This window comes from Podarcis melisellensis, assembly GCF_964234715.1.
Source record: "Podarcis melisellensis genome assembly, chromosome: 8".
In the NCBI taxonomy this organism is placed as follows: Eukaryota; Metazoa; Chordata; class Lepidosauria; order Squamata; family Lacertidae; genus Podarcis; species Podarcis melisellensis.
The window spans coordinates 44,423,110-44,451,083 of NC_138540.1; the positions used below are offsets into that span (position 1 = coordinate 44,423,110).

Below are 27,974 nucleotides of genomic sequence, written 5' to 3' on the forward strand. Positions count from 1 at the left end.
ACCCTTGCCTTGAGTGGTTCTATATCACATTTATTATGGCAGAAGCTTTTGCAGCCTGTGCTGTCTGACCATTTGTGCTCCACTAGTCCATCTATCTTTAAGGCGCCACAAGGCTGTTTTCGGTGAAGGAAGGTTGCTCCGTGGCAGGCAGCACCACCTTTGCATGCACAAGGACAGAGGCTGAAGTCCCGGTTAAAAATCATAATTAAGTAGCAAATTACTGGGAACGTCCACTCCCGTTGGAAACCACGGAGATCTGTTGCTTCACTGGGCTTAAATGGCCTTATAGTGCAATGTGTTCATAGAGTGGCTTCTGCCTGCCCCTGCCTTCTGAATCTCAGGTCCTTATAATTTATTTTAAAAACCAACAAAAACCCCTGGGTCTTCAGCCTCTGCCATTGTGTATGCAAAGGTGTACCCTATAAGGAAACATGGAGACTATAAAATGATAGGAGGTGAAGTGCAAGCACTAGAGGGAAAAGGTGCAGAGGCCCCACTCTCAATAGGCAAGTTCTTGAGAATCAGAATGTACAATTATTAGTTTTCTGTTCCCTCTTGTACCACGGAAGCCATAGGATAATTAAGGGGGGCTCTCCCAATTAGTTCACAGTGGGGAAAGCCAGGTGTATCTCCTCAGTATATTGCCTACGTAAAGGAGTAATAGTAACATATTGATTACATAATAGCTTACCCTGCCCTTGAGTGGACTACAGTCAAAGATCAGAATACAGTACTGTACAATAAAACACATGAACCTATAACCCAAAATAACTTAGAGAAGGCAGCAAAAGCAATAAAACAAAAGCATAAAACCATCAGCAGACATAAAATAGACTAACATTAAAAGGTCATGGAAAACAAAAAGGTATTTGGTGCTAAACTGACATCCAGATGACTCACAAGTGAGCCTCTCTGGAGAGACCTTCAGCAACTAAGGCTCCACCACTGAGAAGGCCCTTTCCTCAAGAGCCACCCATCACACCGCAGCAGAGAGAACCTGGAGAATGGCCTTCACTAAAGATCTTTATGTATAGAGAGGCCCAACTGGAGACAGGTTATACTTTGAAAAATGCAGGCAAGCATCAAGAAGTTGGAAGTTGTCATACTGGGTTTGAGTAATACTTCATGCAGGTAAACAACATGGCAGTTGTTGACTCCATATTCCACCATCACCAGTGATTGTTTTATGTTTTTGACCCTGTTCTACATCTGAATCTTCTGAATTTCTGTTTTATTTTCTCTTTATATGCTTTCTGTATTTTTATATTTCAGATTAACTGGTTTCAGATTGTGGTTTTGTTTTAAAATATTGCTTGTTTTAGACAGCAAACTGCTCAAAGATTTTTGAACTGATAAGCAGTATGTAAATTCTTTTAAAAGAAATAAGAATAGTGCAAACACTGAAAAACAACCGTATACTATCATTTACTTTGGTATGCAAGTATTATTTAATCAGGTCCAAACCATCCTATTGGGTCTGGCCAAGAATAGGGATATAGACAGGTTTCCTATCATGAGCACCACCACTTGTCAGGTGAAGGAAGTGGCTTTTGGAGAAAGTGAGGGGGATGTGCATTCCAACTTCCCCCAGGCCATCAGCTATGCCAGCCCTCGTCTGTTTAAACCGCAGACAGGAGATGACTACAAACCACATACTCTGTATGGTTGAGTCACATGTGCACACACATACTTTCTGTGTGTGACAAGAGGCACCTCCTTTGCCTAATTTCCTGCACTTCTAGTTCAGTTCCAGAGTACAGAAAAAGTTCGTGTGGGTATGCAAACCATCTAAAATGTGAATGTGTTAAGTCTCCTAGCTGTCTTGATTCTTGCCATTCTGGAATCTACTTTTTCCTCACCAAATCCTTGGCCTCAATTACACCCAACACAGCCATGAATCTACTGCATTCCAGTTAAGTACCACAGGGAAAATATTTCTTCTTATCAGTTGTGAATTTTGCCATTATTCATTTTCTGCAAATGTTCCCATGATTGTAGGAGATAATCAGTTTTCTTCATGCCATTCTTCTCTCCACCCCACTTGTTCTTTTTAAAAGAAACAAATCCAATCTTTCCAATCTGCCTTCATTCAGAAGGCTTTTCATTTTTGTTGCCCTTTTTCTCAGCCTCCTCCGCACTTTGGGAGGCTGCATTTTCCCCCAGCTTTCCTCTTCATCCTGGATCGCTTGTTCTTAAGCTTAGACATACACACAAAAACTGTGTCTGTAACTGAGAGAAAGAAACAAATGCTACAGCACACACAATAAAACAACTTGATGCCATTCTAACACTGCTGACATTACTTTCTCCTGAAAGCTGTTTAGAGAGTATATTTTTAATGCCATTTTAATCTTTGTTGTGGAATATTTTACATTGTCTTAGATAAGTGACATTCCCATGTTCCCATGAAGGATGCCAGTCTTGTATGTTTCTAACCCTGCTCCAAACACCCATTTCAACATGCTGATGAAGATCAGGACTGAACTGGACTGTTAGACATCACTTTTTATCATTAAAAACCTCAAGTTATTCTAAACTGTTAAGCAGGTAAGGGAAATGTGCCATACTCACTGGGGCTGATAGTTCAGCAACATCTGGAGGGCCAAAGGTCCCCCACACCTGGTGTAAACAGTACTAAACTAGACGGACCAATGACCTGATTCAGAATAGGAAAAGTTTCCTCTGTTCCATTTTAATTGCTTTTCAAAAACATTACAATCCTATTTGTATAATTATTAGCAAGTACATATAAGATAAAACCAAGAGCAACTTGAATGTTTGCCTTATGATGGAAATAATGCATGCATGTTATACAAAAGGCAGGAAATTAATTGGGATGAGCCAATTAACAATTTAAGCCAGTCGTTATTTTAATCAAATTGTGGGGGGAGAAAATAAGCAGGTGTTTCCTTAATATACCACTAGCTGGAGCAAGGCAGTTGATTATTTTCCAATAGTAATTGGAAAATAATGTGCATCTGTCAAGTGCTCTGGTGACCCCAGGCCATGCTGGCACTTCCTGACTTGTTGCTAAGCTTGGCAGGGCCTTTGTTGTGTTGCCGCCTTTTCCCCTCGTGGCATCCTTAGAGGAAGGACAGTGGTGGACCTGTGAGACAAAGCTAACAATGCCTTTGTGCAGAACCCAAAGAGCTGCTGCTATAGTTCTGTGTACAGTGATTTTTTCTTTTTTATAAACACCCTACATCTATAGAGATCACCTACTACAGTACTGTGTGTTCTTTATTGCTAGAACTTGATGCGAAGAGTGGGGTGTCAGTTCTTTTGTGATGAGCGGTCAAGAGCCTTCCAGGAATAGAGATGTGTTTACGCAAAATGCTGCTTGCATTTTACGATCCTTAGCAGTCTTTTAACCCTCAATGAGGGAGGAATTAAAGCAGGTGGGGGGACCCTCAGACCAAGGGAATCCAAATTCAGCCTACCAGAACTATTCCCATTTGTCATTATTATTATTATATTGCCTTCCATATCTGTAAATGGTATATTCATATATATGAAACATATATCTTGCTAATATACAGAATAAAACAAATATTTAAAAAAAATACAAAATCGACACTTGTGGCAGAGATGTATTCATCCAGGTGGGAAAGCTTGTCAGAATAAAAATATCACCAGTTTCTGGAAAAATGCTGTTCCACAGAACAGTGGACCCACACTGAAAGCCCTGCTAGTGTTCTAACTTTGAGGTGCAACATGTGGAAGTGCCTTTACCGTGGGTGTGTCACACTAGCAAGGAAATAATTTATGTAATTAAATTTTGAATCGGTCAAGTACAAAAACTGATGCTAGTGCTATACCTTTCAAGTGCCCAGAAGCGCTTCTCTCTCACTCTCTCCCCCTTCTTCTGTCTTGCCACCCACTTATGCTCCCCCCCCCCAGTCCCTATTTCCCTTCCCTATTTTCCTAGAACAGCTTGGACCAGCTTTCCCAAAACTTGTGCCCTCCCAATGCTTTGGACTACTAAGTCCCAGCCAGCATGGGAGTTGTAGTCCAAAACATGTGGAGGGTATCAGATTTAGAAAGACTGCTGTCATAATTGTATTCCTTAAGGTCCCCAGGATCCTTGGAGCTGCAGGTTGTCTCTTTTTGTTAGGGACCACCTGGTGGGACTTTCATCAGTTGAGCTTAGGCACCCATATCATATCAGGACCTGTGTGCTATCCTGCTTTTCTTAGCATAGCCTTTCCTACCTACAGCTCCTAAGATTTTCTCAAAGGTAGTAGTTTCCATGCCTACACTTCGTCTTCTCCTTTTTGCTCTCCTGGCTTGCCACTGGGCTTACTAACCTTTATCCCTGCTTATAACCCAACTACGGTAATTCTTCCCTAGTTTCACTTTCCTTGCTCTGTAGCCTGTCTGTGGCTTATAAAACCCTCAAATAGCTGCATTTTCTTGCTCTCTCTTATTCTATATCCCTGGGACTTTTCTCTGATGTTCCAGTGCATCTAGGTAATGCTCCAGAGCTGCCACCATCCCATCACCTCTGCCCCCCCCTGTATATTTATTTCAGCTGGCCTCAGTCCATTATACAGTAGCTGTGGAAATCCATACCATTTTCATAACCAAGGGCAATATTCTCCTTACGACAGCGTTATCAGCTGCCTTTAAACAGTGTTTTATTGAAGCAGGCCTTTAAAAGTTTTGTAATACCATAAAGACGGGTCCCCACCACCACCACCACCAGCAACAGTCTTTTAAAGATCTCATTTACTGCTTTTTACACCCCCAGTTGTGGTTTCCTGGTTCCTGGTTCTGACATGGAAAGCATACAGTAAAATCCTTAAGTGGCAACAGAAGCACTAGTCAATATAAAAGCAGGCAGTAAACGAGCCACACTGGGGCCTTGGGCCTCCTCTCCTCCCCACTGACTGGAATTGCTTGCACAAGGCTAGTGCAATATGCCCCTTGCACAAAGAAAGTCCTCCCACAAGCCAGGGAGGGTTTCCTCAGCGGACAGCCTTACTTGGAGGAACGCCTCTTTCCCATACAAACCTGCCCACTCACTAGGATTGTTGGATAAGACCCTCCTGGTCATGTGGTGATTTGCAGAGGTGGTCAGAAGGAGGAACGTCTGTGGGGTAGCCCCCTTCCTGTAGAACCATATCCCATAGCTGTCAACTTTTCCCATTTCTTGCAAGGAACCCTATTCAGAATAAGGGAATTTCCCTTAAAAACCGGAAAATGTTGACAGCTATGCCATATCCCCTCTGAATAGAGGGCAGCCTCTACATCAGAAGTGAGGAAGCTCAGGCCTCGAGGCCAAATGCAACCCTCCATCTGGCCCTTTGGACAGCACCCAAGCCACGGCCCTTTCCAGCTGTGTTCAGCTGGAAGGTGTCCTTGAACTGTGTTAATGCCTCTTGCATACCTGGGTGGAGGATGCCTTAAACCAGTGCTTTTCAACCAGTGTGCCGTGGCACCCTTGAATAATGGTCAGGGGTGCTATGGGCCTCTGTCCCTCTTTCATTTCCTCTATCCTCTGGTGCCTTCTTGGGTCTCTGCCTCCCAAAGGCTTGTGTGGCTGTTTGTTGCAGCAGCCCTGGCTACAAGCTCCCCAGGTGAATGGTGCCTCTGGGGTGGTCAGGGGGTGCTTCCCAGGCCTCTGTGGGGCACTGTGAGGAGGCACCTCTCTTTTAGCTCTGGGACCAGGGTCAGCAGCAGTGGCTCCCCAGAGGACTCCCAAGGAGCGAAGAGAGGAGGCTGAGGGAACACTCCACAAGGGAGGGTGTTTGAAAAAGGGTGAGGTGCTGTCAGCTTGGCAGGCAAGGGGTGACATAACTGGGCTCCTGAGCCCCACAGGTTGCCACAGAAAGAATGTAGTTGGTCAAGGGAGCCATGGACCCAAAAAGGTTGAAACCTCTGCCTTAAAACCATAAGCTCATTGGGACAGGTACTGTCCATTTAACTCTGTGCGGGGTCATGTGAACTACTAACCCTGTATTAAAATAACTTTTATTTTTATTAAATAATCATAGAATTGTAGAGTGTGATGGGACCGTAAGGATCATCTAGTCCAATGCCCTGCAATGCAGGAATATGCAGCTGTCCCGTACAGGGATCAAACCTGCAACCTTGGCATTATCAGCACCATGTTCTAACAAACTGAGCTATGTGATATTATTTACAGTGGTACCTCTGGATGAGAACGGGATCTGTTCTGGAGCCCCGTTCACATCCCGAAGCGAACATAAGACACGAGTGCGCGGTCGTGTCTCGCCACTTCTGTGCATGCGCATAACGTCATTTTGAGCATCTGCGCATGTGCGAGCAACGAAACCCAGAAGTAATGCGCTCTGTTACTTCTGGGTTGCCGCGGAGTGCAACCCAAAAATATTTAAGCTGAAGCTTATTCATCCCGAGGTATGACTGTACTTAGTAACAATATTTGTATGCCATCCCATAAGGTAAAGTTCTTCCAAGTTCTTGTTCTTGTTGCTGCTGCTGCCGCCGCGGCTGTTTACTTACTGGAAAAACACCTTTGCAAGCATTCATCTTTGCTATAGTCCTGTGAGACTGACCAAGCAAGAGGATGCTGGGGTGTAACACATGATTCAAGGGCTGTGTCCCAAGTTTGTTGCAACAAATTCTGGAATGTACCTCTTGGACTTATTGCTGCCCTCTCTAAAAAAAATATCTCTGCCACCCCAGGAAACTGACCTTGAGTTGCATATGCAGGCAAACAATGCTGACACCATAGCCACATACTTTCAATCCCCTTTTCACAATGGCCCTCTCAAAGTAGGTTAGACAGAGAGTGAGCTTTTTGGTTGAACCAGGATTTGAACCCAGGTCTTCTCACTCTAAAGTTCTACACTCAGTCCTTGTACCATAGCGGCTGTCTTTGAGCCTGAGCATCAAAACAGGGAAATGCCAGGCCTCGCTAGCTCTCCCTAAGATATTTTGCATGAGCTCACACACTTCTTAGTACTTGTGTCTGAGGTTATAGCACCAGCTGTTCCTAGCCATGCCTTACAGATTAGCAATAAATACAAAGTTGAGGTGCACAGGGACCTTTGTCATAGTAAAAAGTGTCCCTGTTTCTCTTAAGGAATCAAGAAAGTTGCCACAGTGCACACCTCTCCCCCCAAAAATGTTGAATACAAACAGACACGTACAGAAGAGTTTGAGGACATTGCCTTTATTAGAAAAAGCTCTGAAGGTTGAGAGAATGCATTCAGGTGACAGAACAGAGAGGAGAGAAATATGTATTTTGGAGGCAGGGGATTAGAGAAGAAGCTGTTTTATATAGTACTCCCTTATTACAGCCTTTGTTGTTCCTGGAAATATTCTGGTATTATAAAATAAGGTGCCAGATTGTCTCAATTAATTCTGCGATTCTTTCAATTAGGGGTTTTGTTGGTTGTTACATAGCAGCTATGATGGAATATTTCAGAAACCCTGAATAATGTGGAAAAAGAAGGTTTTCAGCTCAACATACCCACTGCCTGTTCTCTCTCTCATTTGTTTGTGACAGTCCCTCTGAACCAACCAAAAATAAAAGCATATTAAAAATTACAGGACTAGCATCATATAACTTTTGCACTCCAATTACTCACAACTCAGTCCTATCAAGCTGCATTTATTAATCAAATGATGAGACCAGAAATCAAATCTGTTCTACCCCATGACTCTCTGAAGTTTAGCTACAGCCATGTTAAAAATGATACTTCAAGAACTATCCACATGTGCTTTGTAGGATCTAATATTCAACTACAAAAATGGTCTGAAATCCATGCATATGTCAGTCACTCCACTGTGGATAAAATCACCCCTGAACAGGTACCCTGACTATGAAACTACTTGGTGCTCCATAGGCCATTGGCTACATCTAAATTTTAAACAATGTCAGGGCTTGGAATTTCCCTCCTCTACATATCAGAAAAATGTTCAGTTTTGCTAGCGTGAAAGAGAACACCAACCTGCAATCCTCTCCCTGGTAAGCAATTAGATTGGTGGGGTGTGGAGAGTGACTTTCAGAATATAATAGAATGGGGTGGACCACAGACCCCACTCCCATCAAATGCTATTGCTATAACTACCAAATCTCTTGAGGACATGCAGGGCTATAGCACTCCTTTGCAAGATTGCATTTCTAATTAAAAGTGTAAAATTGCTGGTTGAAGATCTTTTGCTAAGGCTCCTGCAGTCAGAACCGTATTCAACAAATCTGACTTCCAGGTAGATATGCCTTGGACAGCAGTTGTCATGTGCTATAAGTTACTCTTCCTTAAATTTTGTAAAGAAGGGCGTCTTTACACAACTGCCTGCATTTGTGGACTCTTGTTGAGGATAGTGTGTGGCTGGGGTAAAGGTACTTCATGGATGAGCTGCTGCACTTTAAGATATACCTGCACCCCATAGCTAAAAGAAAAAACTGACATTCATGGATACATATTTTTTATTTGGGTGGGGGTGGGTTTGAATCTAAAGTTTGTCCTAGACAACATTATAGCTGCAAAGATCTTTTATTAAGGGCGACTCGAGCCAGGTTTTGCTCGGTGCTCACCCTCCCCTCCTATTTTGGTAGCCTTATCCATTGGCGTTTCCTCCTGGCCGCTCTATCTGGCTGGTCTTTAACCCCGCATTAAATTAGCCCAGCAAGAAGCTAGGTGGCCACGTTTCGTGAGCAAAGGCGTCACGTCGAGCCCCCTTGGGTGGCTTGGCGAAGGAGTCTCCGAGGAGGGCATTTCAATGACCCCCCTCTCTCCCAGACTGAAGAGCAGGAACCCCCCGGGGAGTCTCCTTTTACAGCCATCTCCGAGGCACTCGGGCTTGGGAGAGGGTGGGAGCGGCGCTGAGCCAAGGAAACTCGAGGGAGCGGACCTCGTCGGTGGGCCAGGGGCACGGAACGCCCCGCAATTCCCGCGACCCAGAGCCGTTCCCTCGGGGGCAGTAGCGCTTCTGACAGCAGGAAGCGCTCTTCTTGGAAAAAACTGTTCCGAGGAAGGGCCGCGGCTGAGGTGTGCACGTAGGCGGTCCCCGGCTCCATCCAGACCGGACTGGGGAAGACTTTCGCCGGTGCCCGGAAGTCTGGAGAAGTTAACCGCTGCTGGTGAACGTGGACAAGACTGGGTTAGCTGGAACCCAGCGGCTCTTTCCGTGGCTTACTCGCTCCAGCCCTGGGCCGGCTTACCTGGGGGGGCGGCGGCGACGGCTCTCCCTCCGAAGGCGCTCCAAGGCCAGTCGTGCAGCGGCGCAGCGCAGAAGGCGCTCTCGTCGGCCAGCATGGAACGCATGGCGGCCACGTCGTGCCAGGGGCGCCTGCGCGGGTCCAGCCTACTCGACGGACGGGCAGAAGGGCGTCTCAGCTGCTCGGGGCTCGCGCGCTCCTCTGCTCGGCCGCGTGCGGAGCTGGGGACCATCGGTCTCCCCCCGGGGGGAGGAGCTCAGCCGCGTGGCGCCCTTCCCTCCGCCCCGGCAACAGGTATTTATTGCGCAGTCCGGGCCGCGGGCCTGCGGATTAATGGCTACTTGGCACCAACACCGGGGCGGAAGGGGAGGGGGCGCACACTGTGTCCTGCTGCCGCCCTCCCGCTTCAAGCCCCACGAGAGGGGCTGTTCTTGCCCCCCAGAACAGACGAGCAGAGCCCTCTGACCTTGAGCAACGCGGGGAACGAAGACGCTTCCCCACCCCAAGCAAATGCCGCTTTCGGTGGCCAGGACCGCCAGACTGCTGACGCCGCCACTTCTTTTTCCTCGAGGGGGCAAAGTGGTGTCCAGAGGGGCTTCTCCTGCTGCCGCTTCGTTCCCTCATGGGAGAGGAAGAAGAGGCTGAGCTGTTGCTTGCGAACTTGGTCAGCGGCTTCCCGATCCTGGCCCGACTGCTTGACTGTCAACTAGGTTTCCAGGCCCGGCTCAAAGTGCTGGTTTTCCCCTAAAAAGCCCTAAATGTCTTAGGAGCACAATACCTTAAGGAGTGCCTCTCTCCATATGAACCTACCTGGCCCCTGCGATCATCATGCGGCCCTTCTTTGTGTGCCTCCTTGTGTTTGTTGGGTTAGATTTTGGGTTTTATTATGCATTTAGTGTTCTCATTTTGTATTTTTATGTTGTTTACCGACGTGATCTTCAGGTGAAGGGCAGTATACAAATTTAATAAATAATAAGGAAGGAGCTCAAACTCCCTCATCAAACTCCCTCATCATTTTAGTTATCCCTTTTCAGCACCATGATAGCATCTTTGAGATGGGGCACCACAGAACTTGCCCCCAGGGCAGCTGGAGAGAGAAACAAAACAACCCAGTACTGAGGATGGTGCCAAGCTTGCTTTGCACCTTTTGTTTTCCTTTAAGTAACAGGGCTAACTTGAGTAGTCACTTTTCTTCTTGAGGACTGCCCACTTACTACTCCATAGCATAGCAACACCAAGACCAAGCACAGGAAGCTGTCTTATCCAAAATCAAATCTTTTGGTCCGCCTTGCTAAGTTTTACACCAACTTGCAGCAACTTACACCAACTTGCAGCTGCTGTCCATGGTTTCAGATGGGATTTTCCTAGCCCTACCTCAAGATGCCATCAGGGATGCATGCAAAGCAGATGCTTCTCCCCTGAGCTGTGGCCCTCCCCTCCCCCCTTCAACGAAACAGGGTCAGAAGAAAGGGAGAAGAGCTCCATTTTCTTCCCTGAAATAGGCTTCCCCCATAGCGTCCCAACAGCACTCAAGACAGGCAGGGCTGGTGGCTAATGAGGAAAAAATGAAGAGTTACAGGGGGCTTGCGATGGGAACCAAAACCCAAATTTCACCAACCATTATAATCACCCTGTATTCCAAGGGTAAGCCAGCATTACACTCTTCAGGTGTTCTGGACTGCAACTCCCATCATCCCTGACCATTGGGCATGTGGGCTGGGACTGATTTGACTTCTAGTCCAAAACATCTGGAGGGCAATAAATTGGCAACCTCTGCCTAATTTCAGTTCAGTTCTCTTGGTGCCATCACACATGTAATAAAAGCAGCAAGAGCCACACTGAAGTGGGAAGTAGAGTGGGTTATTGTTCATAAAAGCTTCAGCCACAACAAAACAGCTAGCCTTTAAGGCAGCAAAACACTTTTTTGTTGGTTTTGTTGAGAAAAAGTGGGAGATGGAATAGAGTGGAGGACAGAAGAGAACCACAAATATGAAAGCACCTGCCAGTTCCCTTCCTCCCTTCCCAGCTGACACCAGGCACCTGTTCCTTCACATACTCACTGCCTCACTTTGGACAACTTCCTGTCTTGGAAAGGAGGGGTTTGAAGGCTCCACACTTAAACACCTTTTTTGTGGGGGCTCCATTTATATACACTACTAGTGAATTCATTATCCAGCCACCAGACATTTTGTAGGAAGAATAGCACCATCCAAGGTAGGTACCAGCAGGTGTGGGGTAATCCTAAAATATGCAGAAATGCAAAGGGGGGTGTATAAAATAACACAAAACCCTTTTATAAAAATATAAATAAAGGGAAAGCCCCCAGAAGAGCTTAGTGAGACGAGCATGCTATGGGGGCACAGAATGCTGGTTGGCTCTTTGGAGGGATGGAAGGGAATGAGTGGAAACCTGAACAAGAGCATTTCACACTGCAACACTTTTTAACAATAGTGGTGCAACAATAAAACTGCTAGCACATTTGCAAAGCTGAGCAGCGTCCAGTATGGGTTCAAATAGGATGGGGGACCACGTGTTGTGATTCCAGCATTGCAGGGGATTGGACTAAACGACCCTCAGCGTCTCTTCCAACTCTACAATTCTATGATTCAGATATATATTCTGTTGTGGTCATTTATATTGCTACGTGACAGGTTTTTCCTCTGCCTCAATTGTTTTTTCTCTTCTTCGGGTTCTCTGGTGTTCCTGTATTTTTGTTTTTGGATTTCCTTCATTGAAAAATCAATAAAAATCAAGTTTAAAAAAATGTCTTGTGGATATAAACCAGGCAGATTAGCCTGCACAAATTCAACCAGATTTATACTTGTCTTCGGGATCACCTTTGGGAAATGAAAAAATTAATTTCTAAGATGGTGGTGCAACAGCAACAGCAAGTTCAACTAACATAGTCAATGACAATTTTTAACACAGGCTCAGGGTTTTAAGAAAGGAACCCTGAACATGTAGAATGTCTGCACACCAACCCCCTCCTCTGAACCAGACAGCTTCTTGAGTGTTTACCATCATAACTGCTATTCCAGACAGATTAGTTTCCAAGACAACAAGATCTGAACCTTGGATTTACAGCGAGGGAGAACTGAGATACATGCATATATCTAGCTCCCTTATCATCTAAATTCAACAGACACAAGAACAGACCCAAGCCTGTCAGCCAGTCTTCAGAGAATCACCCATAGAACCAATTTAACTGCTGGCTGCATTTTTTCTTCTTTTTGCATTGATGTTTTTAAGGCTTTTATGTTCTCTCAGATATATATGTAGGCAAAAAACTGTTGACCAAACATTGCTAGAAAACTAGTTTTAAAGAAACATGATTATGCATATCTGTTTACGAGACTCTTTCCAAAACAGTGTAAGTCACCTGACCTTAGCAAAAACAGCCTTGATCTCAGCAAACAGTCAAACTGGTGAGGACTGTGGACAGCCTAGTAACAGACAAGAGACAAACCCTGGAGGGTTAGTTTCAAACTGTCAAGATATGTAACTGAAGATTATACTAAGAACTGGGTTTATTCAGTGCTTAGGCCTGAGGGGTTCAGAGCCATAAATGAACTACTCTAAACCCCCAAAGTTATCCAATAGAAAACTGCCATCTCAAGACAAGCCACTAGTTTTACACTAGATGTTACTTATGATGCCGAAATTTCCTTTAAGAAGCTATAGTTCTTGACCTCCCATGAAGAAAGGCAACATTAAAATTATATTAGTGGATAACTTTAGCTTCATGGCTGTCCTTCCCCTTAACACACTAGATTCAAACTTAAGGCAAAATTAGGGGGAGTATGTGAGAAGGAAGGGAATTATCCCAGCACAATGCCTGTCTTGTGCTGCTTGCTTGCATTGTTTCAAGCTTCAGAGCAAATGAAAAAGCACAAACCTTAAAGGTATCCTCATCTCTTGTTTCAACCCTAGAGGCACAATTTCCTTCAGCTTCCTTCTCTCCCTCAGTGTTGATACCAACTTGCTTGCACTTAGAACATAGCAAGCTTTTCTGGTACAAAGTTGGTGAAAGAGCCACTAACTTTGTACCACACCAGCTTCTTGGAGTTCTACGTTCAAATAGGGCATTAAGAGCAGAAGCAGAAGGGCAGGCGAGTGATGGCCAGTTCCAGCTTTGCCAGAGGTAGCAGAATCAGTCAGGAAAACAAGGCCGCTGACCAGAGTAATTGGAGAGTCCTTTATTACAGATCAGGCAGATTAAAAAGGCAGACAGTTAGGACTATGTAAACCAGAAGACTGAAACAAAAATGTACCCATTTAACCGTTTCAAAAACCATGTACGGAAAGAAGCTGAAGGAAAACACCCGAGAAGAGGCAGGTGTGCCGCCGTTCCCAGTCTGCGCTGTGCTGGTGGAGCCATTTCTCTTGCTGGTCTCCTGCTAAAGAGGAATGTTGACAGCATGCCATCTCATTCTGCTGGTACTTAATGGGACAGGCTGGCATGGATCAGAGGCACCATCACGACGAACCAGAAGCTGCTGGATGAAAAGTGACTCATGGTCAATGGTGACAGAAATGCCATGGCATGGAATGGCAGGAAGTTGCTGTTTCTGCAGTTACAAGAAAGATAACAGTGGGCCCCACCAAATTCCCGCTTGGCTTTGCAGACACCAGGGCTGCTGGACTGACTGATACAAGTGAAGGACAACATCTAGGTGTTCATCAGAATTTAGTAAGACCCCACCATTTTTAGTGGCAAGGCATGGTTTCCAGTCCTAAAGGTTCAGCAAGGTCAAATCAGGAGGATTTCCCATCCATCACGTAGTAGCGATACATCAATCCCAAGACTATGGCTCCCAAAACAGGGATCAGCCAGACTGTCCAGAAACTGAGGAAAAAGGCAAGGGGGGGGGTATAAAGTTACATTTATGTTAAATGCACTTAAAACAGGAGAATTCTTTTCTAGAATCTTTTTCTGTCATAGTTCTGTGAGCAAAGTCTTAACAATTCTATCCATTCATTTATAGGTATAGATAAAAACCTAAGGCAGTTCATTCCTACCCAATAAGTATGGTTGCTTCAGAACTTTCCACTAGTTTCAGCCTGCATGTGGCTACCAGTTAAATACATTATCATGGCTGAGTAAGGAATCTCATACAGCACAGGAGCAGCAAAGATGGCACAAGATTTACAGATATGTAAAAATAAAATATTTATAGGACTAATTTAGATGGTCATTCCACAGATCATAGTATGTAACAACAAAGCCTAGAATGATGCATGATTAAGATGCTGGTGCAGGAGGCTGATCCATACAAATGTTGAAGTACCATAGATCTATTTAGAAACCAGGCTGACTTAGAAATAACTTGCTTGTTTACTCTATTGGCAGAGCAGAATACCATACCTTGATTCTTTCGAGGGAGACTTGTTTGGAACCTGAGAAGACAAAACAAACACACATTTCGTGTACATTTTATAAAACATGCAAGCTGAAATTATAGGTTATGAAATGGTCTGGTTCACATGTCATGGCAACCTATGGGTTATGGCTTGCTATGAATATTTAGCATGGCCTGGCTGGACAAATAAACCACCGGGCTTGACTTAGGGCCCCCCCCCACTTTCTAAACAAACCATATGCCTCAGTTTGCATGTAACGCCAAGCCTTCTGGTTTGTTTGTTTCTGTGCTAGCCAGGTTGGAGTAAAGTGGGAGTGATTAAGCAGCCTGCACCAGCTTTCTGCTCATTTACAATATACCATGGTTTATTGTTTACTGTGACATATGACCAGTCCAATTTGAGCAAAGGTGGGTAATAGTATTGAGATGACCCTGGAAGAAGAAGGAACAAATGGGAGGATTGTTTTCTGGATCTTCATTCTCTGCCCTGGTTCTTCACCTATTCATTTAGTGGTACCTTGGGTTACATATGCTGCAGGTTACAGACTCCGCTAACCCAGAAATATTACCTTGGGTTAAGAACTTTGCTTCAGGATGAGAACAGAAATTGCGTGGCAGCGGGAGGCCCCATTAGCTAAAGTGGTGCTTCAGGTTAAGAACAGTTTCAGGTTAAGAACAGACCTCCAGAACAAATTACAGTAAGTTCTTAACCCGAGGTACCACTATACTCTCTCAACATGTTCCATTCTTTCCAACAACTATGTCTGGGCACACATTTAGTTTCTCTTCAGTCTCTCTTCCATGTTCTATAAGTACTTGGGCACTTTTCATAGGGATGCTCTTCAGGCATCCCCAACCTTCGGACTTCCAGATGTTTTGGACTACAATTCCCATCATTCCTGACCACTGGTCCTGTTAGCTAGGGATCATGGGAGTTGTAGGCCAAAACATCTGGAGGGCTGAAGGTTGGGGGTGCCTGTCTTAGACAATCACTGTTTGCCAGTTGCTGTGTGTTCCTTTGCTTTCTTATTTGCTGCTGTGATCAATAAGGTTCTTCTCCATGACTACAAGGCTCAGTCACCAAGCAGAGACTTCCCATAACAATACAAGCCATGTGTTGTGCTGCTTTTTTGCCCTTGCTTGTTGGCCTGAATTTTGAGTTCCCCACTGTTCACCATCTAGACATGTCTTAACAGCAACTCTATGTAAAGTACACAGCTTGGTGTCCTTAAGACACATTCCACATACTGGTTTAGCCTCACACCCAGCAGCCACACATGGACTCTTCATTACAAGCAGAACACTTGCCCTCAATTCAAAATGCGACATCATGAAAAGCCAGCCTGAGCAATTGCCTCTCCATGTAATGGAGGGAAGTTACAAAAAGGTGCCTTTGCCTTTAAGATGTGAATAGTTCCCTTATTGCAAAGCTGCAAATGCCAAGTGACAGCAGCATCATTGTGAAAAGGGCTGTCTAAAGCAGTGCTGTTCACCGGCCAAATCTCCTAGCCAAGCGTGAAGAGAAGCCAATTGTTAAACATGCACATAACTCCTTAATGAGATTCCATTTAACACTCCCAGCGCCAGCGCCAGCCCTAAGCCTTCCTTTGGCACCCATCCCATGTGTCTCCAATCTGTCGCCTGAGCTCTGAGCAGCAATGCTAAAGGGGGCTTGCTGAAATAATGTAACTTCTTTGCTTTACCAAGTTCAGGTAGCCTTTCTGTGCACCCAATGCAAGCAGCTTGGACACAAAGAGTGGCTGGCATTCTCTCTTGTACCTCGTGTTTGGCAGATCCAGGACAGGAGACCTCTTTGCTTCTTGTAGCAAAGATAAGAAACTGGGATGGGGCAAAAAAGCCCAGGGGAGAGGAGAATCTTATCCAATTCCCCTTGGAGGATGCAGGCACAAGCCAAGAGGGATTGTATGGCAAGAAGTGACTATCAAATACTTGTTCTTAATTTATTTATAATTTGTATTCACCTTTAGAAAACCATATGTATTTACAAAGAAAAGTTAAGAAAAAATAAAGAAATTGCAAGTATTACATTAAAAATAATGGTATATATTATGTCATCTCTAATAAATATTTTGGATCATGTCAAGACTGTGCCTTGTAATACCTATCTTCAATAAACATTGCCCAATTCTGTCTGAACTTATTAAGTTTCTACAGAAACAGAACCTTGTTTTTAACATGTTAAAATTACGATGGCCTGTGGCAGTGCAAATAAATATACTGACCATGAAAAATGTTGTGAGTCTAAGACACCAAGCACAGAAGCAATTTGCTTGCAGTATTGTACTATGTGGTAGGTTATATGACTGCTGTTTGTTTCTACATGCAAAGGTTATTGAAAAAGGGAAGGCTACAAGAAGACTGGGAGAATTCTCTCTCTCTCTCTCTCTCTCTCTCTCTCTCTCTCTCTCTCTCACACACACACACACACACACACACACACACTCAGTATTACAGCATACAGCAACCAACTGTGCTAGCTAGGAATGATGTGGGTTGTAGTCCAAAATATCTAGAGGACATCAGAATGGGGACGGCTGAAATACAGAATATCAGAGCAGATATCAAAGATGGAAGTACTACTGCCAGAACAATGAATTTTTACCTGCCTCTAGGAGTTGCCCTACTTCTGTTGATCAAAGAGATTGTTCAATACAGAAATTATGGATGGCTACTTTCAGGGGGACTGTATGACAAAGAGTCTTCCCATCATTTCCCCCCTATAAAATAGCCCAACATAAAGTGGAAAAAGAGATGTCCAAGAGAAATCCACTAATCTGCATTCAACCTACAGATTAAGCAATGCTATATTTCAGAGGTAGTGGCAGTTGCATTTGTGGTGAAAAGCTAAGAACCCTGTGGAAAGTTGAGAAGAGATGCTAAGAGACTTAAGGACCAACAACTCTGAGCTGAATTCCACAGGCTGAGACATGAAGCTGGAAGGACAATGCAGCAGACCGTCTGAGGTGCCCCTGTAAGTCAGAGAGGTCTGCTTTGGAAACCAAGAAAAGCCTTTCGCAAACAGAAACTTGCCGCACCACCAAAGAAACCCAATCCATGAGCGGGAAGGGTGCTGTTCCAGTAAGGGCAATTTAGAAATAGCCACATTTTTTGGTGGCTACTCATGACAGACAATGACATCAGCAGAGAGAGAGACAGCACAAACAGAGAAGTCTTAAGAAGAGATCCAAGTCTATATCAAGTCAATCCAATCAAAGGCTTTCTGTGAAGAAAGCACTATAGCCCTCAGTATTGAAGGCCCTCTCCAATGGAACCCTGTTGCGATTCTAAAAGCCCCCTCTCTCTACCCCAATCAGCTCTCTCCCTCCACTTCACCATATTCCTAGTCTGTCCATTTTGTATGAGCTGATTTCTTGTGGGCCGTCTTTTTGTTCCCTTCTCCTCACACCAAGCCACCTCCTGCCATGCCACTATTGCGGGGGGGGGGGAGGTAAAGGACCCCTGGATGGTTAAGTCTAGTCAAAGGCAACTATGGGGGGTGGCGCTCATCTTGCTTCACACTAAGAGAGCCACCGTTTTCCACAGACAGCTTTCCGGGTCACGTGGCCAGCATGACTAAACGGCTTCTGGCGCAACAGGACACCGTGACAAGTGCCAGAGTGCATGAAAATGCTGTTTACCTGCCCCCTGTAGCAGTACCTATTTATCTATTCACACTGGTATGCTTTTGAGCACAGCATACTTTTGAGTGGATGGCGCTGTGGTCTAAACCACTGAGCCTCTTTAGCTTGCCGATCAAAAGGTCAGTGGTTCGAACCTGCTCAAGGGGGTGAGCTCCCGGTGCTCTATCCCAGCTCCTGCAAATGCCACTATCTATGCCTGGCTCAAACTCCCACTCTCTATAGCTATGAAGGCCCTTCCTCCATGTCTCCTTATCACTGGAAGAGGCAATACCTGCATAGGCCCCCAGGTGAAGGGACCATTTTCCTTCTTTAGCCATGATAATTTTATTTATTTTTTAAAAAGGAGAAAGCAGGAGTAAACACTAGTAAACACATTGAGTTTTCCCCTAGAGAAGGTATCATTAGCTTTTGAGACTCACACAAGTTGCTTTTGCTGAGTATGCAGAAAACCAACACTGAAGCAGCAGCTAGGGAGGAAGAAGAGGCGGTGAGCAAGCAAAAGCAACCCCTTTGGTTAGGCCTGGCAGAGGAGGAAAAGACACAAAACAGGCTCAAAGGCTTGAGGAGCAGAGGGGGGAGGGGGTACCTCAAGTTCTGCAGAGGCAAAGGAGACAGAAAACACAGGGGCCATTTAAATATGACATATATGCAAAGGGCTAGCACTCATTTGTTGGCTCTGCTACAAAAGGACCATGGTCTCCTATGTAAACAGTCCAGAAAATTATGATGCAAACCATGCCATCTGGATCCTAAAAGGGGAAAACAGGACTCCCTTTCAGGGCAAGTAAAGTGTAGGTGGGGGAATCAGTGTAAAGGCAGAGGACCAGAAACATCATCAGCTTCTTCCTTAGTGTCTAACTCCTTCTTTTAGTAATTGAGTCAAGTAAGCCGTTAGACACTGCAGAGCAGACAGAAGTCATTTCCAAATAATAGGGTATGCCTGGGCACATTTCTTCAGATGGGCCAACCAGGGCTTTGCTCCAGGGATAGGGCTGAGGCCACCCACAGTACTCCATGCCTCTCCTCAGGGGGAAAAAACCCTCACTTGTCAGAAAGGAGTGACACCTAGACAAGATTTAAGTGGGACTCACTTTTTCTTTCTTTGCAATGTTCCTGCCACAAAAGTTTGCCTGGCATTCTTCTTATGAAAAAAAGTACAAACATGTTTGCATGCCTGTAGCATTTTGTTTTTTTCCTGTTTTTTCCCCTTCAAAATGGGGACCTATACGTAGAAAACCCAGTAACTGTCACATTGGCTTGCATCAAACTGCAGTAACCAAACTAGCCACGCTCATCTAGCTAACACACACACACACACACACACACACAAAAACACAAACACAAACACACACACACACACACCACATATTTCCTTGTGCACCAGTCACTCTGAAACTTTAAATCTGGGTGGTTCTATAAATGAAACTACTGCAATGTGTTTTTATGTTTGTAGGAAAAACATTGTGAAGACTCTTTTTCTCGCCCAGGTATCATAAATCACAGAAAGGTATTGACTTTACAGCTTCCCGAGACACTAACACAACAGATGAAGGACAGGGAGTGGGTGTTTCCCATATAAAGTCATTTCCAACTCTGGACCAAGAAGCAAGGCAGCAGAGAAGCTACTTAGGTCTTCTGTGAATAACCTGAGGTTGCTCCCTGGTGGCAGAGGGGCACATCTCTGGGCAAAGTGTAGCACAGAATCAAACGCTTAAGTTCTCAGGACAAATTCAACAAGTTGTTGGCTGGGACCTCATGCTCACCCCAAGCCTTTGTTGACACAAGTCAGGGAGCATGACGAGAGAGAGAGAGAAGAGAGAGAGAGAGAGAGAGGATAATACACAGAATGGGCTTCGAGTTAGGTAGGAGAAATGTTATAATCCTTTCAACGTAAATGATTGAACTGCTGGGCACCACACAGTGGGACTTGGGCAACCGACAATGGCTGTGTTTACATAGCCAGCGGATGGCTCCCACTGCTCTTCTCCAATTGTGGGAACTGCTCTTCAAAGACAGGCTCAGAATTCTCCCAACAACTGCAACACAGAGTTTGCCAAGTCAGCTCCCGGGTAGACTTGCTGGGAAGGGGCTGCTCAGGTATTCCGATGTGTTCCATACCTAGAGTGCTTTCAGCCCCACCCACTCAACCAGCTACAATTGAAAGCTGTTGTGTGCAGAACAAGGAAATCCTCTCTCCTCCAGCAAAAGTAAACAGTGCTGAAACCCAGGACCTTTAACCCAGAACTGAATATCTTGTGAGGGAAGTAAGAAGAGCCCTGCAGCTACTGCTGGATCAGGCTGAAAGGGGGCCCAGCAGACTCTTTCCTACAGTGGCCAACCATATGTCCCATCAAGAAGTTCCCAAGGGAGGGCAAGGGAGTTGGTAGCCCAGAGGAACTAAGCACCAGGCCCCAAATCTTCTGCTTCCTTCAGTCATTTAAAAAACTTCACACACACACACACACACTGCCCAGAGACACCTACACATATAAATTAGCACATGCACATTTTCATTCTATATCCTTTAAAGACCTAACAACAACCTAGGCTAGGAAGACCAACAATCCATTCTTATTCAACTTCCCGGCAACTTGTACTCTGAGGAATATCACCTCTGAACACAGATAGGCATTGATCTGCCTGTACTGTGCTACAGACAATTTTATAGTCAAGTTTGAAGGCAGCATGGCACAGAACCACTGCAGAAGGAGAGTTCTTCATTGAACTGAAGCCCCAAGGTAGAAAGAGAGGACGTGAGAGGCAGAACACAAGACCTGCAGCCAGAACACCAGTGGCCTTGGGCTCTCTAGAGGAAAAGGCCCACAGACAGCACCCCCATCCCCACTCTGACCAATTAAGGGCAGAAACCAACCAAACACTCCTAGTGCAACAGGGCAGCTCTCATTGCAGCACCCTATGTTCAGCTGTTTTACCACTGCTGAAGTCAAAGTGAGGTGAGCTCTGCTCACCAAGGAGTAGGTGCATTCTACTAACACAACATGCCCATTCTCACTGCACCTTTTCAAGTGCCCCAAAACCTTTTCCATGCTAGAATAAAGGGAGGTAGGGGAGATCACCAGGATAGTGACTTACCTTGGAGGCATTAGGATTACGGTCACACTGTTGAGAGAAGAAAAGGAAGAGAAAGAAGAGAAAGGATGTTAAGCTCCTGGGGAAAAAATCTTTCTGGCATGCAAGAAAGAGCCACGTGAGGTACCTGGCATCCTTCACTTCTCACTCCCAGAAATGAACTGGGAGCAAAGTTCTAATTTAATAAAACCAGGACATTAGAGCTGCCTTGCCAACCTGGTACTCTCTAGTTGTTTTGGATGACAACTCCCACCAGCCCCAGCTTGCATGGTCATACTATCTACTCCAACACAGTTGTGCTGGCTGAGGCTTATGGGAGTTGTAGTCCAAAACTGGAGGGCAGGAGGCGAGCAAAGGCTGAGTTCAAGTCATTTGAGAGAGCATGCTGCTACATTAATCAGCTCCCCCACCCAAACCCACAACAAGCTCTTTGACAAAAGAGGCAAAGAATAGTTTGTGCCTCACCTTCTCTCTAGAACTCCACAGCCTGTACCCAAGGGTGGATATTCTTATTAAATAAAAGCTACAATCATTCCCAATTTTCCCCCCATACTAGGACCTCACCGGATGAACCTCTCCTATAAGGTATTGGTCAAGCATCTCTCGGGCATCCAAAGAGTGGCCAACATCTTCAAAGTTCTCAGTGGCATCTTTACCAGCTTGTTCAAGCAGAACCTCCTCTCCACCTGGATGCTGCAAAGAACAACAACATAGGAACTATGAAAAAGAAAAGCAACAAGAAAAACACACCAGCTTCTCTTCCTCAGCATATACACAACTGACAACCCAAGGCATGTCCCACTGAACTCAGTGGGAATAATATCCAAGCAGACATGCAAAGGATTGCACTCGGTTGAATCTTATACTTATCTACTCAGAAGTAAGTCTTTATGAATTCAATGGGACTTGCTCTCAGGTAAGTGTAGTTGGATTGCAGCCTTAATGTCCCATCTCCACTATGGGAAGCCTCAAGAATTCCATCCAGTTTCCTTAAACATGCTTGAAAAATTAAGGCCCTGGCCATCCAAGAACCTGGAAGCCTAGTAGTGGCAAGCAAGAGGTCCGCGGATTTTACTCCTTCTATCCATGGTCAGGAAATGCATTAATGTTGGTCCCTTAAACACACATCAGGTACCTGGAGATTTACAGTACTGTATTTGTATTTTAATCATGTGCAGCCTTGAGTATTCTTTGATATAAATGTAAGATAAAATAATAAAAGAAAACAAATGCAATGTTTTTCAGCACCACTTAAGAGCCATCTGATTTTTAAAAACTGTACCTCTGATATTAGCAGCCATTTTTCCACCCAAGAACACCCATTTGCTCTGATCCAGAACAACTCTGGCAACCACCAGGTTGGCAAAGGGTGAGTTAAAGAGTGGGATGCAGGGTTGCCAGGATGAGTGAAGCTAGAATTGCTATGATTACTACGGTGCTTTCTGGTTCCACAGATGCAAGGAATGAGCACATGTTTTACATGCAAAAAGTCCCAGGTTCAATCCCTGTTGGCATCTTTGGTTAAAACGAAAACCCTTTACCTGATCACGACATGGATAGTGACAGGCCAGAAGAGAGCATTCTCTAGGACAGCCCCATAGCTATTGAATTCCCTCCTCACATAGATGTGTCTGTCTTCATTATACAGCTTTTGTCATTGTTGAAAATGTACCTCTTTATACAGGCCTTCATCATCTGATTATCTGTCTGTCTGTTTGCATTTGTACTCAAATTGATATTTGGTCTTTTATCGCTTGTGTGTATGTTTGTCTCCCTGGGCACCCTTAGAAGGAAGATATATAAATTCAATAAATAAATGTTGTAGGGCCCACCCTATACTTCTGATTCAAAGTTGTTTTTAACTATATTTTACATTGCTGCAGCCCATCCTGGGACCTTATGGTGAAGGGCAGGTAAGAAATCTAAATAATAGCAATAATAGTGGGCAGATACTTGCAGCTGGAATAAATAGTGTGAGGCTAGGTGGTCAATTGCCCGATGTGCTAAAAGGAGAAGCTTCCTACACTATCTGCGTTTTACTTCCAATAGTTTGGACTCCTGCTACCTCCCCCTTGGGTTGTAGATGCCACTGACTTTTGGCAGAGCAGGAGCCACATACAGCATCTCAGGTCAGAGAGTACAGTGCAGTCAAAACATGCCCAGGCACACCTTCAATGTGCTGGAAGGATCCCTGGGGTGGATTTTGCTCCCAGGGTAAAAAAAAGAAAAAGAAGAAGCCTCCAAGGGCGAGGCAGGGGGCAGAGGTGATGAGAGTAATCTCTGATTGACGTCATCAGCTTCCCCCTTTGGCAGCTCACATTTCTCCCCAGAATGACACAAGAGGTGTGGACACTGAAGGCCTTAGAAATGGACAACAAGCGAAAAGGGCTTGATTTAAGCCACCAGCAATTGACTTCTTTCCTTTGTCTTTATGAACTGCAAAGTTAAGGATGGGCATGGAAAGAAGTTAAGCAAAGCTTATTTGAGAATGGATAGTATTCAGCCCTAACTAATCTCTCAGGCATTGAATCTGGTTTCCATACTACCAGAGAGAAGGAGAGAGAAGACAAATACAAAGGTAGCTTTTGAATTAGGCTAGTGTGTGTCATGCTGCCTTAAGTTCTTGGTATCTTCTGGTTTTAAGTTTCTCCTTAAAGAACAGTTTTGGCGTTCCATGTCACTTAGAAAAGCTGGATCAGTAAGATAGATGATCTGATATACAGTCAGTTTGAGAAGTTGAATTCATCCACAGCCAAAAGGCCATTTACATCCAGAAAATTTTTCTCCATGTGATCAAGCAGACAGTAGAGAACAGAATGCCAAACCAAGTTGGAAAGTACCCAGCAAAGATGCCCCCAGCCTAGGCAAGAATAGGAACCCAAGCTCTTTGCCGGAGCTAATGCTATTCAGACGTTTGATTTTAAATCTTCCAAAGTCTCATAGCAACTTGCATTTAGAGCAGGAGACATAGTGAGGGCCCAGAATTTGGCACACAAGAGAAAGGGGCACAAAAGCAAGCATTCCTGTGCATCCTCCCTTGAAATACATTATGGGTACCCATCTGGTGTTCCCAGGCAGCTTCTGAGCTACCCAGGAATTCAATTCCTAGCTTTCTGGAACTCCAGGTCTCCCTCATTCCAATTGGCTTCTATCACATGAAAGTCTAATGTCTAATTCTTTAATATGTAATCTTTGCTGCAACATTACTAAACAGAATTGGATTTATGCAATCCCTGCTGCAATTGGCAGGCTTCAAGGACTAAATCAGCATCTGGCCCATTGACTGACAAGCTGCTGGAGCCCCAGGAGCAGAACACAATTATCTCTTTGCAAAGAGGCCTCCTCTGCTTTACGCAACAAGCCTGTGGTAGCACTTCAGGCTGAACCACAATCTCACTCATGTATCATGCAGCAAGAAAGCACAAAGAGTTTCAGGTTGAAGAACATTGCAGTACAATTGCTAAAAAAGGCAGAAAGATCAATAAGTGGTCCTCCAAGACTACAGCAATTTTTCAAGCAGTCCATGGGGGAAGATGTTTAGGAACTACTGAACTAACTAGGAGTCTGAAAGGTACTATCTACAGCTTCAACAGAAGACCCACAGAAAGCACTTCTCTTTCCTTGTGAGCTCATCCATCCTTTCAAAACAGTAGAAGAGGCCTTGGTTAAACTCACACACAGGCACACAAGTGTAAACACACAGCGGGGTCTTCTCAGTGGTGGCCTCAATCCATTAGACTACATTATCAAAGAGGCCAAAGCATGTAAGTAGCTAGTAATTGGCCTAAAGGCATTTTATATTAGGACAAACCTATGAGGCTCTTTTGCAAATTTACAATGTTTTCATGAAATTTCCTTTTATCTCTGTCATTAACTGTCGATTTTTTATAAATGAAGCACTAATTACTTTAATAGAGTTTTATGTTGCTTTTATGTAGTGATTGTTAACTGCTCTGGATAGGCAATAAAAAGAGGTCTAGAAACTTAAGTGAAATAAACAGTAATTTAGACCACCCACAGTCCTCAGTCTCCAGACTACTCTTTTTGCAGATGGTATTGCAATCTAGATCTGATTCAGATTATGGTGTGGATGTGCATTTACCAGAAGCTTAAGACTTTTTCTTGTCTTGTCTTGTCTAGTCTTAAGACACTGTGGACTGCTGGGAAGGGGAAAGAGGAAAGTGATCATGTGTGTCTGTGTGCACACACAATTCCACCCCCAACCCTCTTAATCAGTACTTCTGGGAAGTAAACAGCAACTTCAAAGTCACTGAGTAGCCAGAATTGGAAATTAGCTCAAAGGCAGTTGAGGAATTAATCAGACTTAAGACAATATTATATGTTAGGTACCAGACACTAAAATATGGATATTTCCAATACAGTGGCCGCTTCCTGCAAAAATTACCTTGCTTTTTAAAATACTGGCCTCTATTAGGTATTTTGGAAAATGGTTTGTCTGATTGCTATGCATTTGGACACCTCTTAAGACACTGTAACCAAATTTTGCAAAATGGTTCCTGAGATCAAGGATGTGTCTTTTATCTTTGTTTGGGTACAATGGGAAGCCATTAGAAATCAAGATGGCACACTGAACTGGACCTTTCAAAACTGGACTGATGTTTTGATTTCTTAGAATTCCTGAGCAATTCCAGGTACAAGGCTGCTAGCAGATAATAATTATTTCTATAACATTTTAGCGTTCCAAATAGTTGAAAATCCTTTTCATATAAATGTTCACATCAACCCTGTGAGATCCTAAATCTTAATAGAGGCTGCAACATAAGATATGTTCATACAGAGGGTTAGCTGAATTTTGCAAACCGTTAACAAGCATTTGCTCCTATCCTGTTCTCATTTAGAGAAGTCAATAAGCAGTTGTGTGTGCCTACAAAGCCGCCATGTGAGCAACCCCCTGGGTCCACTAGCCTAGTACTGTCTGCTTCAAGGGGAGGGAAAACTTGCAGCCTTCTAGATATTTTTGGACAGCCAGTGTGAAATAGTTGTCGGTGTATTGAACTAGGTCATGGGAAACCAGGGTTCAAATTTTCACTTGGCTATGAAGCTCCCTGGGTGACACTGGGCCATTCACTCAGCCTAGCCTACCTCACAGGGGTGTTGTGGGGATTAAATGAGGAGAACCATGTAAGCCACCTTGAGCTCCATGGAGAAAAAAGTGAGATATAAATGCAATAAAGAAGTAAATCAATGAGTTCCTATTATCCCAGACCACTGGGATAATTAGGTCATTAGGGTTGATGGGAGTCTGAAAATACTTATAGGACCTCAGATAATTTCCTGCCCTTCCCTTTATCTAAAGTGACATGCAGTGGGTCTCCAAGGCTTTTCCTAGCCCTTTCCCCCTCACACTGGCCATCCAACATCTCAGGCAAGAATGTAAAGGTAAAGGGACTCCTGACCATTAGGTCCAGTCGTGGCCGACTCTGGGGTTGTGGCGCTCATCTCGCTTTATTGGCCGAGGGAGCCGGCGTACAGCTTCCGGGTCATGTGGCCAGCATGACTAAGCCACTTCTGGCGAACCAGAGCAGCGCGCAGAAGCGCCGTTTACCTTCCCGCCAGAGTGGTATCTATTTATCTACTTGCACTTTTACGTGCTTTCAAACTGCTAGGTGGGCAGGAGCAGGAACTGAGCAATGGGAGCTCACCCCATCACAGGGATTCGAACCGCCGACCTTCTGCTCGGCAAGTCCTAGGCTCTGTGGTTTAACCCACAGCACCACCCACATCCCTTTAAAGAGTGTACTACCCTTTAAATTGGAGATGCTGTGGACTGAATCTGCATGCCTCCTACATGCAAAGCATTTGTTTTATCCCCATTCCCATGTGGGTCCTCCAATTGACTCTGGCTGACTAGATTTACTCTCTGTGTATTGCTACTTTTTATGTATACATTTTAAACATTTTCAAAGGATAACTGAGGAAACTCAGCCCACTAAAGTTGTCGGGACGGGGTGAACCTGCCCACAGCCTTAGAAGGAAGGCAGGGGATGCTATGGCAAAGCAACGCCCTGTGTCTGTCAGGAGCTGGAAGAAGTTAGCCTGGACATTATGACGTTGTGTTCTGCCTTTCCCAATCTACAGGCCGCTTGCTGTTGAAAGTCCAGGAGGCTGGAAGAGGCTCCCTCGAGGGCCTAACCATCCCAACCACCACCACCCCGCCATGTTTAGCCTGCAGGCTAGCCTTTTCCAGCCCCCTCACCCCGTCCGGCAGAGGCCAGCTGGGGTCTCCCCTTTCGGCCCCTCCAGGCCTGGTTGGGGCCTTCATGATCTCAGCAAGGCTCCGCATCTCCCTCCTTGCTCCCAGGAAGTCCCTTGGCGGGAATGGGTCCACCCACAAGCCCCCGCTCCCGTATCGCGGAAAACAGCTCCCTCCTGAGGGTGGGGGGCGTCATTTGCATAAATTAGCATAGCCACCTCGCTGAGAAAGCGGGTCACGTCATAGACGCGCCCGCTGATGACCAGCCAGGTCTCCTTGTCGGTGTTTCGCTTCGCCACTTCGTCCAAGGTGAAGACGGGCCTCCTTTCGCGCGCCTCCGGCGCGTCCCCGCCGCTACCGTGCTCCTTCATCGACCCCATTCAGACTCGCTCGCCTCGACCGAAGGGGATTCTTGGGCTTCCGAGGCCGCCGTACCTTAGGCCACTCCCACTTATCAGCCGGGTGGCGAGGCGGGGGGTGGGATGAGGTGGAGGAGG

At 45.1% G+C, this 27,974-nt stretch overlaps 2 protein-coding genes across 5 annotated transcripts in view; both read right to left on the reverse strand.

Moving 5' to 3' along the window:
* Nucleotides 1-11,378, reverse strand: part of NFAT5 (nuclear factor of activated T cells 5) — a 66,433-nt gene extending 55,055 nt beyond the window's left edge. The window contains exon 1 of the mRNA XM_081923282.1: nt 9,155-11,378. Within this exon, the coding sequence (XP_081779408.1) occupies nt 9,155-9,383 (229 nt within the window). The 5' untranslated portion in view covers nt 9,384-11,378. The remainder of the gene's footprint in view (nt 1-9,154) is intronic.
* Nucleotides 11,379-13,332: 1,954 nt separating this feature from the next.
* Nucleotides 13,333-27,857, reverse strand: CYB5B (cytochrome b5 type B; the record flags this gene model as incomplete). 4 transcript variants are annotated; one of them, XR_014171273.1, is made up of 6 exons in its annotated part: nt 13,333-13,644; nt 13,854-13,997; nt 14,517-14,548; nt 21,267-21,293; nt 21,828-21,956; nt 27,696-27,857. XR_014171273.1 is itself a non-coding variant. In XM_081923305.1 (5 exons), the coding sequence occupies 5 exons, from the start codon at nt 27,855-27,857 to the stop codon at nt 13,593-13,595; spliced, it is 402 nt and encodes a 133-aa protein (XP_081779431.1). In that variant the 3' UTR covers nt 13,333-13,592. The 4 variants fall into 4 exon arrangements, 3 of the variants coding, with proteins under 3 accessions (XP_081779431.1, XP_081779430.1, XP_081779432.1); XM_081923305.1 differs by lacking the exon at nt 13,854-13,997; XM_081923304.1 differs by having other exon boundaries at nt 13,333-13,997.
* Between the last annotated feature and the right edge of the window lie 117 nt (nt 27,858-27,974).